The sequence below is a fragment of the Tetrao urogallus genome (genome assembly GCF_951394365.1).
Source record: "Tetrao urogallus genome assembly, chromosome: 7".
Taxonomy (NCBI): domain Eukaryota; kingdom Metazoa; phylum Chordata; class Aves; order Galliformes; family Phasianidae; genus Tetrao; species Tetrao urogallus.
In genome coordinates this window covers 19,986,671-20,003,175 of record NC_136820.1, presented here as the reverse complement: position 1 = coordinate 20,003,175, position 16,505 = coordinate 19,986,671, and the positions used below count along the sequence as shown (strand labels likewise).

The 16,505-nt window shown below is 42.7% G+C and overlaps 1 protein-coding gene across 2 annotated transcripts; it reads right to left on the bottom strand.

Moving 5' to 3' along the window:
* Positions 1-6,369: 6,369 nt before the first annotated feature.
* On the bottom strand, positions 6,370-15,924 carry HNRNPA2B1 (heterogeneous nuclear ribonucleoprotein A2/B1; the record flags this gene model as incomplete). Of its 2 annotated transcripts, none has more annotated exons than XM_079538080.1 (10): positions 6,370-6,431; positions 7,148-7,270; positions 7,512-7,631; positions 8,042-8,104; positions 8,688-8,768; positions 8,848-8,949; positions 9,277-9,487; positions 10,905-11,051; positions 11,828-11,938; positions 15,886-15,924. In XM_079538080.1, 10 exons carry the CDS (start codon positions 15,922-15,924, stop codon positions 6,370-6,372), a joined length of 1,059 nt encoding a protein of 352 aa, XP_079394206.1. The 2 variants fall into 2 exon arrangements, with proteins under 2 accessions (XP_079394206.1, XP_079394207.1); XM_079538081.1 differs by having other exon boundaries at positions 15,895-15,924.
* Between the last annotated feature and the right edge of the window lie 581 nt (positions 15,925-16,505).

The following is a 16,505-nucleotide window of genomic DNA, read 5'->3' as shown; positions in this document are numbered from 1 at the left end:
TCTTAGAGGGTCCCTCTTCTGCAGCTCATAGCTGCATTCATTACCCATGGAGTGACTCCCTATACTCCTTTCAGGACTCAAGTGGCACCTTATATGATTTCCACTGTAGGAGCCTTAGTAATGTTTTCCATGCAGCTTATTGTTTACAGCTGGAACACCTGGCATTGAGAATCTCTAGGTTGCACAGTGCTTCCTGCCCCATTAATTACTCTTCTCTGTTCAACTTTGGTAATGTGCTCAACATTAATGAGATTAAAAATTCACTGGCTTAGTTTTCTCCTGTCCATAATTCAAAGGGAATTTGGCTCTAGCGCTTACATAGCTATAACAATACACAGTTGCATATTTTACTCAAGACCATCAAGACCATTTACTTAAGGCCATCTTGTGACAATTTATCTGTTGAAAATTGAATGCTTGGTTTTTTGTTTTTTGTTTTTTTTTTACTAGGTGCAGGGATCTCTTAGGTATGAAGTTGTTTTTTTGTTTTGCTTTTTATACTGATAAAGGCTTGAAAGAAAAAAACATGGAAACTATTTGGGTTGCATTTAAGTGTACAAAGTGTACAAGAATGACATGTAGGAGCAATGAAAATAAACCTTTGTTACACTGGAAATTGCTAGACAACTTCAAAATGAAGATGAGCTACAAATCATTAAATTACTAATTTGCAGATTGTTCTGAATTACTTTTTAACACCTGTGTTGTGAAATGCTTTTTGCTGAACTGCAATGTCTGTGCAAGGTTAGAAAAGGTCACCTCTAAGATGTATGCAGGAAAGCAGTGAGTGGTGGTGGGTTTGTGAATTTCCTTGCTACTATTGGTAGCAATACTTACAGGCACTACAGAGTAGTTATTAGTTAAAACATAGGTTTAGTACTTTATTAGAATGCAATTTTCTCAGCATTACAAAAGAAAAACCACTATACAGACAGGAATGCTGTAAGCAACCCCTCACAGAACGTGGCAGTTGCTTTAACACCACACATGCTTTGGCTTGGCACTAGCAGCACTGCAGCAAAATGTAGCTTTAGCTTCATGTGATGGTTTTGTTGGGCAGACCTCACTTTCTTCAGAAGCACGTTTTTACTGATTAAGACTTCCTCTACAAAGCTTGAAGTCTTACTTTAGATCTGAACAACAGGACTAAGAAACTTAGAGGGAAGATGTGACAATGCAACTGCCTTGCTATCAACTTCAGTTTGAAAAGCTCAGTACCTTTTTGCTCCCAAATACACCCGCTTGTAGTTGTGGAAAATGAAGCTCTAAACACCATTCTGGAGAACAGAGTAAGAGGAGGCCTATAAAAGAGACCACAGGACACCCACCACCAATTTGTATTTATTGGATAATCAGGTATCAAGATGACACATGCAGCTGTGTGAACTTTTATTACTGTGGTGTACTGTGCAAATGCATTGCAGCTTCAGTGATGACACAGGCTATAATAAATCATCATACAATGCCTAGGAACTGACCAAGTATGCAAGAAGGTAAAAAAAAAACCATCTGACTGGTGAAAACTCTATGAGAACAACACTTTCATAGGGATTTCTCCACAGATGCCATTTATGGTGGACTATGTGCTTCTCCCTTCCCCTAAGTGCTAACACTCAAACTTCTGCTTCTAACAGGCACTAAGAGCTGCAAAGCAAGAAAACAACTGTTGAAAGGGAAGGTATAACTTGTGGCAAAACAGATCAATGTAACATGAAGGGGGTTTCCCAGGTAAAGATTGTGTGAATGAGAATTTATCATGTCATCTAAAAGAAAACAGTGACAGCACCATTACAGAATTTCACTTGCATCATGCACTCTGCTTGGAAAATGAATTGAAACACTGAAGTTACAGGGGGTGAATGTACTGCTTCATTATGTTCTCAGCAAGTTATCCCCTTTCTCCAGTGTGGCTGAGTTACTGAAACAAGATCAGCTGACAGAACTCTTTCCAGGCATTAAGTTTTGTGTTTGACTTCACCACCCCCTCCCCCATCCAACTAACAAGATTTCACGTACAATCATCACAACTCAAAGAATGCATTCTTCCTCCTAACATGCGACATGATATCAAGTGCAACTTCTCTCATTTCCTATACACTTTTCATCACTTGAAGTATTAGAGAAAGCAAATTAAATTCAGCTTTCATTGTAAATGACAGAGAATAGAGCCTGAGCAGCCAGTACCCCAACATTAACTTGTCTTCACCACCACTTGCTACAAGTAAGTCAATCCACTGTACTTCAAACCCACAAGTGTGCATTTTTTCCTCCCACAACATTTACCGACAAGTCATATTGTCTATCACATTATTGCACCTTGCTGCAGAATGGGCTTGCTGAGGCAAGCTGGGCCTGTAATTGACAACCTGATCTGTTTTCTTATGGAACTGCAACATACCTAAATAACAGCATTAGTTTGTTTTCAAAAGAAGGTAACAGAGGGACATAAAACCTACTTCTCATAAATTAAAAAATACACATTAAGGAGCAGTAATTGATCACTGTAGTTTTTGTTCAGAATTGCTTGTTTTCAGTGTTAGGTTGACTCAAGATGATAGCTTCTGTGCTGAACTCATCAGCCAACATTTTGATTATCTTGTCTTAATTCTTAAGAATGTACCATGAAAAGAAAAAGTTGCAGAAGTTTAACAGTAAAACAATGAGCTTTCAAGACTTCAAACATCCAATAGCTTTGTTTTTGCACGCCACCACTCACCCCTTAAGAAGACTCCCATCACCAGTGGATCAAAACAACATACACTTTCCATGCAAATGATGTAAAGTAGATATGAAACTATTGAAAGAGTGTAAATATCAAGCAGAGAGATGATTATTATTCCCTTCTGAAGTATTTTTTTGTAGTTATGTGATCTGAATGCCGACTTGTCAACTGTAAGGAAAAACGTCCATTAACTAAATCTGAAGTTCCAGGAAAAAAGGCAAATTCCTAATCAAGTGATTAAATCATTCTGTTGGAAAGAGGAAAGTAAAGCAGATTTTGCACATCTTCATTTTCTGCTTCCACTGCAGCCCACTGGATACCTATGCAAATATTTCAAAGTTCAACTACACATACAAAAAAAAAAAAAAGTCATTTGAAATCCTTAAATAGTGTTTTTGGATTATAATAAAGGTTAAATGCATGAGTCTACTGGAACCAGGCACAGGCATTTCAAGTTTAGAATCAATTATGTAAGCAAGCAATAGGTTGAAACAGACACCTTCCCTCAAACACATTCCCAACTAGAGCTTTCCCAAGCTCGTGATTGTTGTTTGAAGATGCAACCATCAGCAATATGGTTCTGGTACAGCAGGAAGTTTACTTTCCATTAAATCTTTCTTCGTTGACACTAAAAGCTCTTTATAGGTAAGAAGGATAAAGCTACCGATGAACTGTTGTAAGTGGTAAGTTGCATTAAAGGGGAAGGAGTAGGGTTTTTTTTTTTTTTAAGTCAATAAAAAACCCCAGCCAGATAGCTGTTTTAAAGCAATTGCATCCAAAAGCAAAAAATGAGCTTGTTTTGTTTGCAGCACTGTTTCTCCTAACAGAGAACAGATGCCTACGTTCCGAGATACAAGTTTTGTGCATACACTTGCCAAGTAAATTTGATTTTAACTCCACCTGAAAATGGCACATTTCAAATCGTCAAAGGTTCTAAAAGCTGCAAATCAACATTATTTAATGTTAGACACACACTAAATTTTATTAAGCATTACACTAGAACTACTTTGGTATAAAAAAATACTTTATTTTAAAGCTATGAAAGTTATAAAAATATGTAGTTAAACCTTCAACTCACAGAATGTTCGCTATTTTAACATTAGTAATTTGTTTCTCCTAACGGATCTGAGTTTTATTCGAAATGTTTACAAGACAATTATTACTACCATTTAAAAAAACCCATCATTACAGGGAGCTGTACTAATTGTGATATTTTATCAGTATTCATTTAACCTCTAGGTTTTTAATGAAGGCAGCAAAAACAACTATTTTCTGATGATACAGAATTTCTTATTTCTTGAAGCGTTTCTGTGGTTGACCACTTCTTCATTAGTTACCTGCAGCATGGCACCTTCCTGCCAAAGAAAAAAAAAGTGTATCTGAAGAAGTTTATCACATATGTCTAAACCAAATTACCAATAGGGGAACTTCAGCCATTTTTAAAAAGAAGTATAAGCAGTTCACTGGTGTGTCTAACACAAAAGGAACAGGACTGTCGTTAGCTGAGTCCACATTCTTCAGTAATTAGCCTGTCAAAAGCAATGGAACTTTGAAATTAGGATGTGGGCTTTTTTTTTTTTTTTTTAAACATTTTGTGGGTTTTTGTTTAAAAACCAGATTGTATGGAGTATGCCACCCTTACTCAGATGACTCATTACTTGGCAAATTTTCGTTAATTTGACGATCAAACATTCAATGCAATGAGAGTAAGGCTGACTGAATTTGGCACTAAGGTTTATTAGCTGCAAGAACTATAAAAAATGGTGGAAACCTCGTCATTCTAGCCAAATTCCAATTTAGGTGATTACATTGTACACTCATAAAATACCACCTGCAGTTTCATTCGAAGCTTTCACTTCTCCTCCTAAAGAACTGCTTATGCAGTTACAAGAATGGACGACACATTCCTTCACAGAGGCAGATGTATTCTGTGGTGCAATTTTTTTTTTCCTTACACGTAAACAGCCTAAAGTTACTTGGGAACCTTCAGGATGAAACGCGTTATAGATTACAGTCGACAAGACACAGAACAACACAGTTCATTTGTAACAGCACAGCGCTACCTTCATTGCATTACCTTGCAACCACCATAATGCACAGTCTCCCAAGAAAAAACAAAATGTTGCAGGATGCATAAATAAAGTGGTATGATTTAATTAACATGTGACCTACCATTTTAACTACCAACACCAGGGATGGAACCCTTGCAAAGCTTTACTAATGGACACTTGCAGGTCTCATTTGTTCAACTGTAGCAGAGTACAGTGGCAGCAGTCTATGCTTGTCCAGGATTCATATCATAGCTAGATTCCAGTAGGAAAAAAATATGTTAAGTAGCTGAAATTCACAAAAATCTGTACGTAGAAAATTTAATACAAGAAAACAGGATTCACATATTTCTCTTCAGTTGGTAATTGTTAACACAATTCATTGCTATGTTAAACTACATAACAACAATCACTATACTGAAAGAATACTGTCACATAGTATTAGTTTCTCAGTTTTGGAACATTAAGAAAGAAAAAAAGTAAATAAGATCTTACCTAAAGAAGTTTAACTGAAGCTTAGAACTAAGTTTGCTCTACTCCCTCAGCCTTCGTTGGCATCCTTATACAACTATTGCAGTTAAAGCTTTGCAGAAATACAGCGCAGCTTTTTAAGACTGGCTGAACTTAGTGACGTTTTCAAGAGTTCTCTTGTACTAGACCTGTGTCCCTGGAAGAGTACCTCGCTGGGGATATTTCCTTTCCTTGCCATTGAAGAAGCAGCATCTAAAAGATCTAAAAAGGTGTTTCTCCTTGCAGAGATATCCCTTAAGTTATCTAGATATTTTAAACCTGATCATTTAAAGACAACATACTTTTTTTTTCTGACCAGCATTTAATTTTACACGTACAACAATAGCTTTGTATTATTTGTGGGACCTTATACTACCCACTCCTTTCCTTATTTTACAACGTTAAAAAAAAAAATCTAAAATTACACAATATTTCCTTTAGAATTATTTTATTAAATCATAAATGTACAACAGCTTCTTAACTCTACACACGCACTTAAATTTTTAAAAGGAAAACGTTATGTCTTATTACACCATGATCCTGGCTAATAGCTTTTCAAAACTTTGAGAAAAATCTTAAAAAAGGTTTCACATGTCACCTGAAACTTACAAATTTAACATTATCAAAGGAATGCTTCTACACTTACAAAGACCACTAAAAAGAAACAACAATTAAAAAGCTAAGAAACTGTCTCAAAGGCATTTTTACAATCCTTCCTCCACAGTAAGGTAATGTTATTAAATAATCCAAATCCATTCACAAAATGGCTCTCTGCATCTGCTCTGGTGTCTTCTGCCATACCACTGCATATTTATGCATGACTGAGATAAGTGTTTCCTTAACATTGTTATTTCCATAACCTGAAGCTGTTCTGTTACCTCTGGGCTCTCATCCTCTCCTATTTATACAGTGAAGCCTGTTTCAACAGAAGTAAAGAGTAAAAAAATAGGTTATGAAATTATTCAGCTAACCATTTTTTATAGGAAAGACAATATCCTAAAAAAACTTTTAGCTCCTGCAGCTACTCTCACGAATCACTGCAATTTTAGCACTTAAAAACATACTTACCCATGGCAAGCTTGCAGAAGCTCAGTAACGGCTTCTCCCTCCATATCCACCACTTCCTCCACTGCCACCAGGACCATAGTTTCCTACAATCACAGAAAAGAGAGAAACAACAGTTAAGTCAGTGCACTTCCATCTAAGAATACTTCTGAATAGTCTATTAAAATTAACATCCAGTTTACTTCCAGAGATGGCATATCCACAGCTGTCAGCACTTCACTATGTTCTCCTACTAATGCCCAGAAAGTGCTACAACAACTACACACTGAAATCCTAGAAGGCTCAACAGAGCCACATGTAATCTGATGTACTGCATAGTTTTGAGCCTCGCTGTGAGGGTGGAGTTTACTTGCAAACTGAACCTTACAAGAAAGGGGTTCTTGTTTCAGTTTCCATTCCACGAGTTTTATACAGCACAGTAAATAACATCTCGACAACTACAAGCAGGAAATGAGAGGAAAAGGTGACATTAGAACAAGAAAGTAATAGAAAATCCCAGTAAGTCTGGTGAAAAACCGCAGTATGTTTAGTGGATGTTACAAGTTGTGCTGCAAGTCCTTACTGATTGGAATCTGCATATTGTTTTTTCTAATATTCTAGAGGAAAAGAGGCAGGGGTACTGTTTTCCCCAAACTTTATAGTCTTGAGATCGACAAAAAACTGCAGCCAACTCACACTACATAGAACAAACATGGGCATTGTGCATCTGTTGCAGAAGCTGGCAATTTTTACCTATCATCCTCCCACCACCCCAAAGGACTGAAGCTTGCCCAGTCTGGCTCCAAAGCATATCAAAACATACCTCCACCATATGGTCCCCCCATGTTCCTGCTGCCACCAAAATTTCCACTCTTCATTGGACCATAATTGGAAGGCTGCTGGTTGTAGTTTCCAAAGTCATTGTAGTTTCCACTTCCATAATTGCCTAAATTATCAATACAAGAATAGACATGTCTGGATGTGCTACAATGTTCACAGAATTCTCATCGTTACACAATTGAAAGACAAAATCATGCAAATAGTCCAGCAGCACATGATATCGGCTGCTTTTTCATTCCATCTGTAAAATTAAGCTTGCTTACTCCACCACACACCTCCCAGATTTCATACGATTTGCGCTAATTTACAACTGAAACTTGGTCACTTCAAGCCAGTAAGTAGGTTACCTCCTCCATAGTTGTCATAGCCACCTCCATAGCCCCCACCCTGGTTGCCATATCCAGGTCCTCCACCACCATATCCTCCTCTTCCTCCTCCATAACCAGGACTGCCACCAAAGTTGCCACCTATGACAATATAATCCTTTAAAATAAGCTTTTCAGTGGAGAAGGTAATCAAATTCTACACAGGATGTTTTTCTGTTCAGAAGTCTACAGGGAAGGAAAAGGGTAGAGTTTTGGGAAGATATATACCCAACTCCCACCCTAACTAAACGGTGATTAAAACCCACTAGCCAGACTGACTAAAAGCATCAATGAAGTGACTTGCTATCATCCTAAAGAGAAGGGTATGGTTGTTCATGACATAACCATACAATTTCCCACATCAGGTATAGTGTGAGCCAACAGTTGTGTGTGTTTCTTAAAGCCAACAAAATATCTATGGCACTTTGAAAGTTTTACGTGAATTGTAAATGAATGTATAAACAGTTCTAAGTGAGAGAAGAAAACAAAAATACAAAGAGAAGCAAACTCACCTCCAGGCCCTCCACCATATCCATTATACCCATCACCAAACCCACGGCCACTCCCGTATCCATCTGTTGGAGGAAAAGAAAACCCAAGACATATATATTTCAATTCACCTGTAGCCAACCAATTTTTATCTAAACCATATTACGTTAAGACTCAAATCTCACAGACTACTTAAGCACACACACTTGAATTTGGCTAAAACATATGTGGAACAGTATATCTCCCATTCCTCTACACCACCTACTTTCCTGCATTTGTAAAGTACTGGGTTAGTTTTGAACACAGCTAACCTGGTTGGCTTTTATGTAATTTAAATGTTCAGTAAAGAAACCCCTCACTGTGAAGCTCCTGAGCACTGCGTAGAATTACAGAGAAGCTAATAGGTGAATTTCTTACCAAAATTACCAAGTTTAAGTTAATTTCAGCTTGTAACAGACTCACTTAACAATTAAGCCGCTTGAGTTTATAAAAAACTACCTCATCTATTTCTGTACTATGCAAGAGGTTTGCAAATTGTCTTTCCCAAAAATTCTGTAACACTTAGAGATGCATTTCAATTGAACAGTAGTAGCTTACCATTACCCAGAACCTGAAGGATGATGTAAACAAACAAACAAACAAGAAATGCTACAAACATGCCTCTCTTACCAGCTCCCCCTCTGAAATTGCTGCCAGGTCCTGGACCAAAGTTGCCACCACCTCCACGTGCATCACCAAAACCGAAGTTCCCTATAACAATTGACATTTGTAAGCAGCAAAATCACGAGAAGCTCACAAGAACAGACTGTAAAGCATTAACTGAACATACCTCCTCTCCCACTCCTAGAATTTTGAACTTCCTGCATTTCCTGTCTAGAGAGGGCTTTCCTTACTTCTGCATTGTGGCCATTAATGGTGTGATATTTCTGCACTGTAATCACATGAAACAAAACGTTGTAAGCATTTAAGTACTGATCTGGCAACAAGAAGAATCTCAAGCTACCAAAAATGCAGTCATTCCCAAATTGATCCATACACACTCCCTACTGTTATTTTAAAAATTATAAATACTAAAATAGATTTCATTAGGTACTAGATTATTTGTTTAAAATACCTGTCCCCACAGTTCACCAAAACTATCATATTACATTCATTTAAGCATTGCTATTATCTGTTTATTTTAATTTAGCTTCACAGAAGTACCATGACTGTAAGCATCAACGTTATCAAATAAAGCAGCGAGATGAAGATTACTTACATACAATTTTATCCACAGGATCATGGTCATCAAATGTAACAAATCCAAACCCTCTCTTTTTACCAGACTGTCTGTCAGTAATGATTTCAATAGTGTCAATTTTTCCGTATTCCTCAAAGTAGTCACGAAGGTGGTGCTCCTCGGTGTCCTCTTTAATACCACCAACAAACAGTTTCTTCACAGTAACATGAGCACCAGGTTTGCCAGATTCCTATTAAAAGAATTCTCCAATTTACAACAAAGAAAACCAATTTAGCAAATCTTTTTTTTTCAGGATGACGGGAATGCAAGACTCAGGTTTTTGGACACTGAGGTAGACTTCTTGTCTATGTCCATAAAACCTTTGTGGGGTAGAAGGTAACAGTTATCATCCCCAAACCCACATGAAAGTTCTAAATGCACTGAAAAATGGTGGTGGAGGGTGAAGAGGTTGTACAGAAATGTACAGAAGTAAATGCAAATCCTTTACATAAATTTAGAGGGAATTGCCAGACCACCTGTTTGAACAATTTCTTAATAACGAAAAAAAAAAGCTTTTGTTGACTTAAAATAAAAATGCATCAACTTCCTCTGTCCACCTCTCCAATGGCAACGAAGCATGCATTCCTCTTAATTGCAAAGCTCCTTCAACTACAGCACATCCACAGCTCTGCACTAAAACAAACATAACTCTCCACATACCTTTAAAAAAAAAAAAAAAAAAAAAAAAAAAGAAGAAGAGAGTTCTGAGCACAATATTTAACCAGCTGCAATAAGTAGGAAGGACTTATCTCTAAAGCCCAGTAATAGCCTTTGTGTGTATAAAAAATATGCACATGTCCTACTTTGTTTTAGTTACGTTTTTCCAAGTGCTAATCAACCCTGCATTCTTCTGGAAGCTGAATGAGAACTGAGATTGCTAACAAGGGTACCGATTCTAGTTCAGGGAAAATGGAAATTACCACAAGACACCTCATTCAGTTGCAGTTCATCAGTCCAAAAACATTAATAATTTGGGTCAAACCTTGTGCTTGAAGTGGCTAAATCCTCCGAGAGCTCCAACAATGCAGAGAACACGAGTTAACAAGAATGTGCATTTGCTCAAATATCTCAATGCTACAGTAACCCAGGTATACTGCTTTACAGTGTGCCCATCTAATTTATAGCCTGGATTTTAAAATCAAATGTGCAAGGAGCAAAAACTTGAATAGTCTTAGGCTGATTTTGATCACCACCACTGGAAGGAAAGCACAGATCCCAATACTGTGTTCTCTATTTTTTATCACTTCTGTCATAGAGCTTACAGAAATACTCAGAAGATCAAGAAGTTTCCTAATTTGAGGTCTAATAACAGTCATGATCCCAGAGAAGAGATGGTCTAGAACTCGCATCATTACAGACATCCAACACATTTCTGCTAATACTTTCAGATCCCAGTTAGCATCCCTTGCAGACATGATTTGCAACCAGAATAATACATAGTTACTATAGTAGTAACAGTCAATGAACAGACTAAAAATGTGGAAACAGTGTCCCAACCAGACCCTTTCAACAAATTCAAACAGACAGTTTGAAGTAAGAATGCATAACCAAAATGCAGAGTAGTCTCTCAAAGCATGAAAAGGATCTGCTTTCAATCCCACGTTTACCTCTCTAGCCACAGCTCTCTTAGGCTCCACCACCCTTCCATCAATTGTGTGAGGTCTTGCAGCCATGGCTGCATCAACTTCGGCCATTGAGGAGAATGTTACAAAACCAAACCCCCTTGATCTTTTGCTTGCAGGATCCCGCATTACCTAAAAACAATGAACAAATTTAAATCACTTCTACATGTCTCATGTTAAACTGACCAGCAGCAACATTTGGAGAAAACAAAAACCTAATTCAAATACAGTTACATATGAAGCAGCAAACTATACGGACCAAATACATGAGCAGCATCCACACGGCATCAGAGGAATTCAGAGTACTACTGTCCTCTAATACCCTACCTCAGACGTACTCAGCAGCAACGATTCACATTTATATACATGTATATCTTTCTCTAAAAATCAAACATTTGTTTTTACCTCTCTGAAGACTACGCTCTTTAACGTGGATTATAAAATACATATTTACTGTTCTGAAAACAAGACCAGTGGAACAACTTCAATACAACTACAGTAGCGGTGACAAGTATACAGAAATCGCAGACTAAAGCAAGCCACTCATCTCTAGCTTCAACAGGACTGCTTACCAAAGTAGCAGCTTTCTTCCAAAGGTTACTGGTTACACAGATGCTGATGCAGTAGTGCGCTTCGCACTCCCTAATGCATCAATGATACCCCAGTTAATTTTGAACAGCTGTTAGAGATAATTTGAGAGATTTTACGGGAAACAAACTGCATTTTATCAGCAGTGTGCAGAAGGAAATCTGCATATAGCTTTGAAGGACTGATAAGTCTGAACCAACCGCAGGAACTCAAAATTTAACGTTACGCTTTCTCTCTTCTATTAAGCTATTAAACAGCTCCCCCTACTATAATTTTTACACATTCTGCATCATCACTGTGCATTAGCATGCCAAACTTACCACGCAATCTGTAAGCTTTCCCCATTGCTCGTAGTAATTCCTCAAGCTTTCCTCTGTTGTTTCAAAGCTTAAGCCACCAATGAACAGCTTGCGGAACTGCTCCTTTTCCCTCTACCACAGAAAAGACTAGATTAATATAAAACTTTTTACAACTGCATTAGGAAAAAAAACAAACAAAACAATGCCCCAAACTAACAAAGAGCCCTTGCTACGGGAAAACATGAATCCATTCATACTGTCTGATTCTATTCCAGATATCATTTATTTTAAAAATATATAATTCATATTACCATACATCAACACTATTAAGCTATTTACACAAACCATTAAGCAATTAAAAAAATACAGTCAAAATGTTCTAGGTCACTAACTCAGATTTCATCATTAGTCAAATGAAGCATGCTAGGGTATCTGCAAAATTTATCTGGAATTAGTAGTAAATGCATCCCCAATTTACGTCAGCAACATCAAAAAAAAGCAGAAAAAATTCCTCACATTTCCCTTTCAGTGTATGAACTACATTTTCAGAAAGACTTAATCACTTCTCAAAGAAATTTTCATTGAGCTCATGCAGCACAAATTTCTGCTATGACAAACAAGTAAGTCGTTAAAAAAAAGCTCAAGGCCAACAAGGAGATATTACACATTTTTTATACGTGATAATTATAATGCAGAAACTAACAACCTTTCAACCTCCCAAGTACTTAATACACTACGAATGTATTGTAAATGTTCTTCTCCATAAGCAGGAGCATCGCTGGATGATACATATTGTTATCCCATATACCAAATAGCTAATTAAAAAAAAAGACCCTTTAACAAAATGCAGAATTTCAGGATCTTGTCTGAAGGAGGTAAATGTCCTGCTAAGCTTTCTCCCAAGAGAACTCAGCATTATGTCAGCATTATACTCGTCATTTTAAAAAGGAATTTTTTTTTAATAACGAGCATTCAGCCAATCCACATGTTTTCTGAAGCTGCTGGAAGCAGGTATGATCTAGAACTATGCTACACGGAAGACATTACCGGAGATGATACTGAATCAGTTTTGCTAAAAATGCATTGCTGTATTATCAGCTAAGAAGAAATGCAACAACTATCGAGTATTCCTTTTCCACCTCCGAATAAGTATCCTGTTTGTGAACAGTTACTTCAATGTCACTTAAAATCATTACACCTACAAAGTGTTTTTTCTTCTAAGAAATATAAAGAAAGCTAATGCTGTCCCTCTGACGTACAGGTGGGAAAAGTTAGGCAGGATAGTTTTGACACAACAAACACACATTATGCGAAGCTTCCCCTCATATAATCTTTCGAACAGAGTAAGGGAAAGGATGCTGCATTCGAGACTTGAGTTATAGCTACATGTTGAAAGCCGTGTTACCATTTCTTGCCTGAGTAGCCTAGCAGAGAAATGTTAGCCAATGACTGCTAAAAATGCACAAATGCCCTTTCTTCCAACTGCTTCAGTTCAATTGCTTTGAGACTAACCAGTACCTACTGGTTCCATAGGCCCATGAGAGACACTTTTCCCTACATAATCAATTGGCATATGTACATATGTCAAATAGCAGAACTAGGATAATAAGTTGGGAATTTGTAAAATTTTAATGGTGTATTGATTTTTCCATTAAGCATTCAGCTCATATTTGAAAATGAAGCTTAAAGAAGTCTACCTACCAACCATAACAACCACATTTGCTTTTCAGAGAGCAAACATGCACCACACATTACCGATAAAGAGAACAGCTGCAAGTTCATACATCACCATACACTCATCGATCACGTACTGCCACACCAGTATGCGCCCTAGCCAAAGCAACAGGTAGGCACATACACAGCCAGGACATGGCAATGTCACTGCCACTACAAGAATGAAAAATGTATGAACATATCCGAAGTGCTATTCCACACGTAGGCACTGCCTTACTTAGTAGTGAGTCTCTTGACCACAGCCCCGGCCAGGGCCCAGCTGCCTCTGGTAACTGCACGTTCACGGTGCAGCAGTAACGTGCACGATTATTAACTATTTTAACTACGGTCCTTTTCCGATATTTGACAAAAACCCTTCACTAAACACGACCCGCTGCCTCTTCCCCCCACTCTCAATACACAAGCCAAAAGATAAACCTCCTCCTAAGATAAACCTCCAAAACACTTTCTAAGATAGGGACAGACCACGTGTGAATCTCAGCAGCCCTCCAGCATCTTCAGTCAGGAGCCGGGCGGGATCCCCAGCCCGCTGCCGCTTCCTTCAGCCCTCCGCAGCGCATCGCCGCGCCCCAGCCCGAGGCCGGTCCGCCCCGCCACCCGACGCCGAGGGAGCGAGCGGGCAGGCGGCGGCGGCTCCGCCATGTGGCGGCGATCAGCAGAGCAGCGCCGCAGCCAGGGAGCAAAATGGCGCCCGGAGCCGCCGCCTCCAGGGAGCGCGGCGCGGAGGACGACTGCCAGCAAACCGATCCCGGTCGACCGCCCACCGGCGCCACGCGAGCCGTCGGGCTGCGCGGAAGCCACCTGCCCAGCACCGCCACGCAGCCGGACGCGGGGTGTCAGTTTGCAGGCACGGCCTCCCGCCTCCCCTCCCCCGCCGCTCTCGGCGCCGCCATTTTCCCCCTCCCCCTTCCGCCGCCATTACCGGCAGCGGCGCCGCTGCTGCCTACAGGGCGACGGCGAGTCCCGGGCCGGGCTCCGCCGACCTCCATCGCCGCGCCCCGAGAGCACCCGCTCCAACAGCCTCCTCGAAAGACCTAACCCGCCCTCGCCTGAACCGCAGCATCCGCCTCCCCCCAGCAGCAACCCGGCCCCAACCGCGGCTTCCAGAACCTTCCTCCCCCGTCGCCGCTCTCCCCCGTGCAGAGCGGCCCAACAGCCTCGGCACCTCCCGTGCCCGCGCTGGCTAAGCTCGGCCGCGCTCCTCGCGTAACCCTCAGACCCGCAAAAACGCTCTCCGTGCGCGGAACCGAGAGCGGTACCCCCTTAAAATGGAGCTCCTGGCAGCCTCCCCTCCCCCACGTACCATGTTCTTCATGGTGGCGGTCCCTGCCCGGCGCGGCGCACGGCCCTCAGCAATGGCTGCCGCAGCTGTTACGTAATTTGAAATTCGGCTCCGCGCACTACGAGCGCCCTCCTCCTCCACCCGGCCGCGCCTCCGGAGTTTAATTAAAAAATAGCTCGGATCTAGAGCCTAAATCAGTCCTGAGAGGCAGCGGTTCTGTGCGATGCCCCTCCGTGTTTTTGTCACCTAATAAAAAGTCATCGACGCCGTTACTAATGGCCGTCTCCGAAATGAGCCGAAGGAGTCGTTCTCGCCGAGCTTATCCGCTTCGGCAGTCGCCGGAAACAGCCGAAACAGAAATGGCAGCCCGTTCGGCTCGTTTCGGCGATTTCCGGAATCAGCCGAACTGACGAAACCGGCACTCGGCTCAAGCTCGGCAATTTCCGGAAAAAAAAGACGCAGCGCTCACCGACTCCCCAACCCACTCGGCAATTTCCGACAGCGGAAGACCTCTCTAATACGTGCCCGAGTGGATCCGAAGTCGCCCGAGCGTCGCTGGCACAACGTTGCTTCTCTTCTCTCTCCCCCCCCGATCCCTCCGGAAATTGCCGAAGACTGCACCTCGTAGTGCGGGGTTATAATTAGCCGCAGCGGCCCCGCACCCCCACCACCCTCCGCGGGCGGGAGCACGGCACAACGCAGCGCCGCGGCCCCCTCCCCCTCCGCCCGGGCGGGAGGCGGGAAGCGATAACCCTGGAGTTCGACTCGGTGGAGAAAGGCGGGCCCGGCTGCGGCCAGCCGCGTTCCGCCGGCAGCCACGCAGCGCTCACCTCCCTCGCGCCCTCCCCTTTCCTCTCACGCGCGGCGAGAAAGGGTGAGTGCTGCCGCTCCGCAGCAGCGACACTGCGCCGGGCCTCCTGTTCTCTCTCTCCCCTCATCCCCGCACGGATCTCCGGCCGCCGCCAATAAAGGCCTTTCCCGCCCGCCGCGGCCCCCCGGCCGGGCCCTCTCCCGCCCTCGCGGTGGCGGCCATGATGGCGGCGGCCGCCCGCGGCCCACCGGCCGCCCTCACCCAGTCGCTCTCTCTGTCGCCGCGAGGCATCTTCCTCCGTTTGGACGCCTGGCGCGGTCCTGCGCTCGCCCCCCGTGGGACAGACGTCTTGGCCCCCTCCTGTGCTGGCGGCGACAACGGGAGGAGGTTGCGGCTGGCGCGTAGGCGGCGTCGTGCGCTCTGCCCCGTCAGCCGCCGGCGCGCTCGGCTCGGCCCAACCCGCCCCGCGCCGCCCGCCCGGCCCGGCCCGCCCCGCGCCGCTCCCCGCCCCCTCCCCTCCCCCCCCGGCCCCTCGGATGCCGCCGCCGCTCAGAGCGCGCAGGGCGAGAGCCGGGAGGAGACGGGGGAGCGGCGCGGCCGAGCGGCAGTGAAGTCTGTATCCTTCTTTCTCCTCTTATTTCCTCGCTTCGGCGGCGCTCCCCGCTCCCCTGTTTGCTCCCCGCCGACGCGGGGATGGAGCGCGGGGTGCGCCCGACCCCCCACAGCCCTTAGCGCGGCGGCGGCGGGAGGAGCGGGCGCGGCGGGAGGAGCGGGCACGGCGGGAGGGAAGAGGGAGGGCGGGCGGCGGGGCCGGGCCGGGCAGACAAAGACGCCCGCCAGCGCCCGGGGCGGCCTCCGCGGCGGGGAAACGT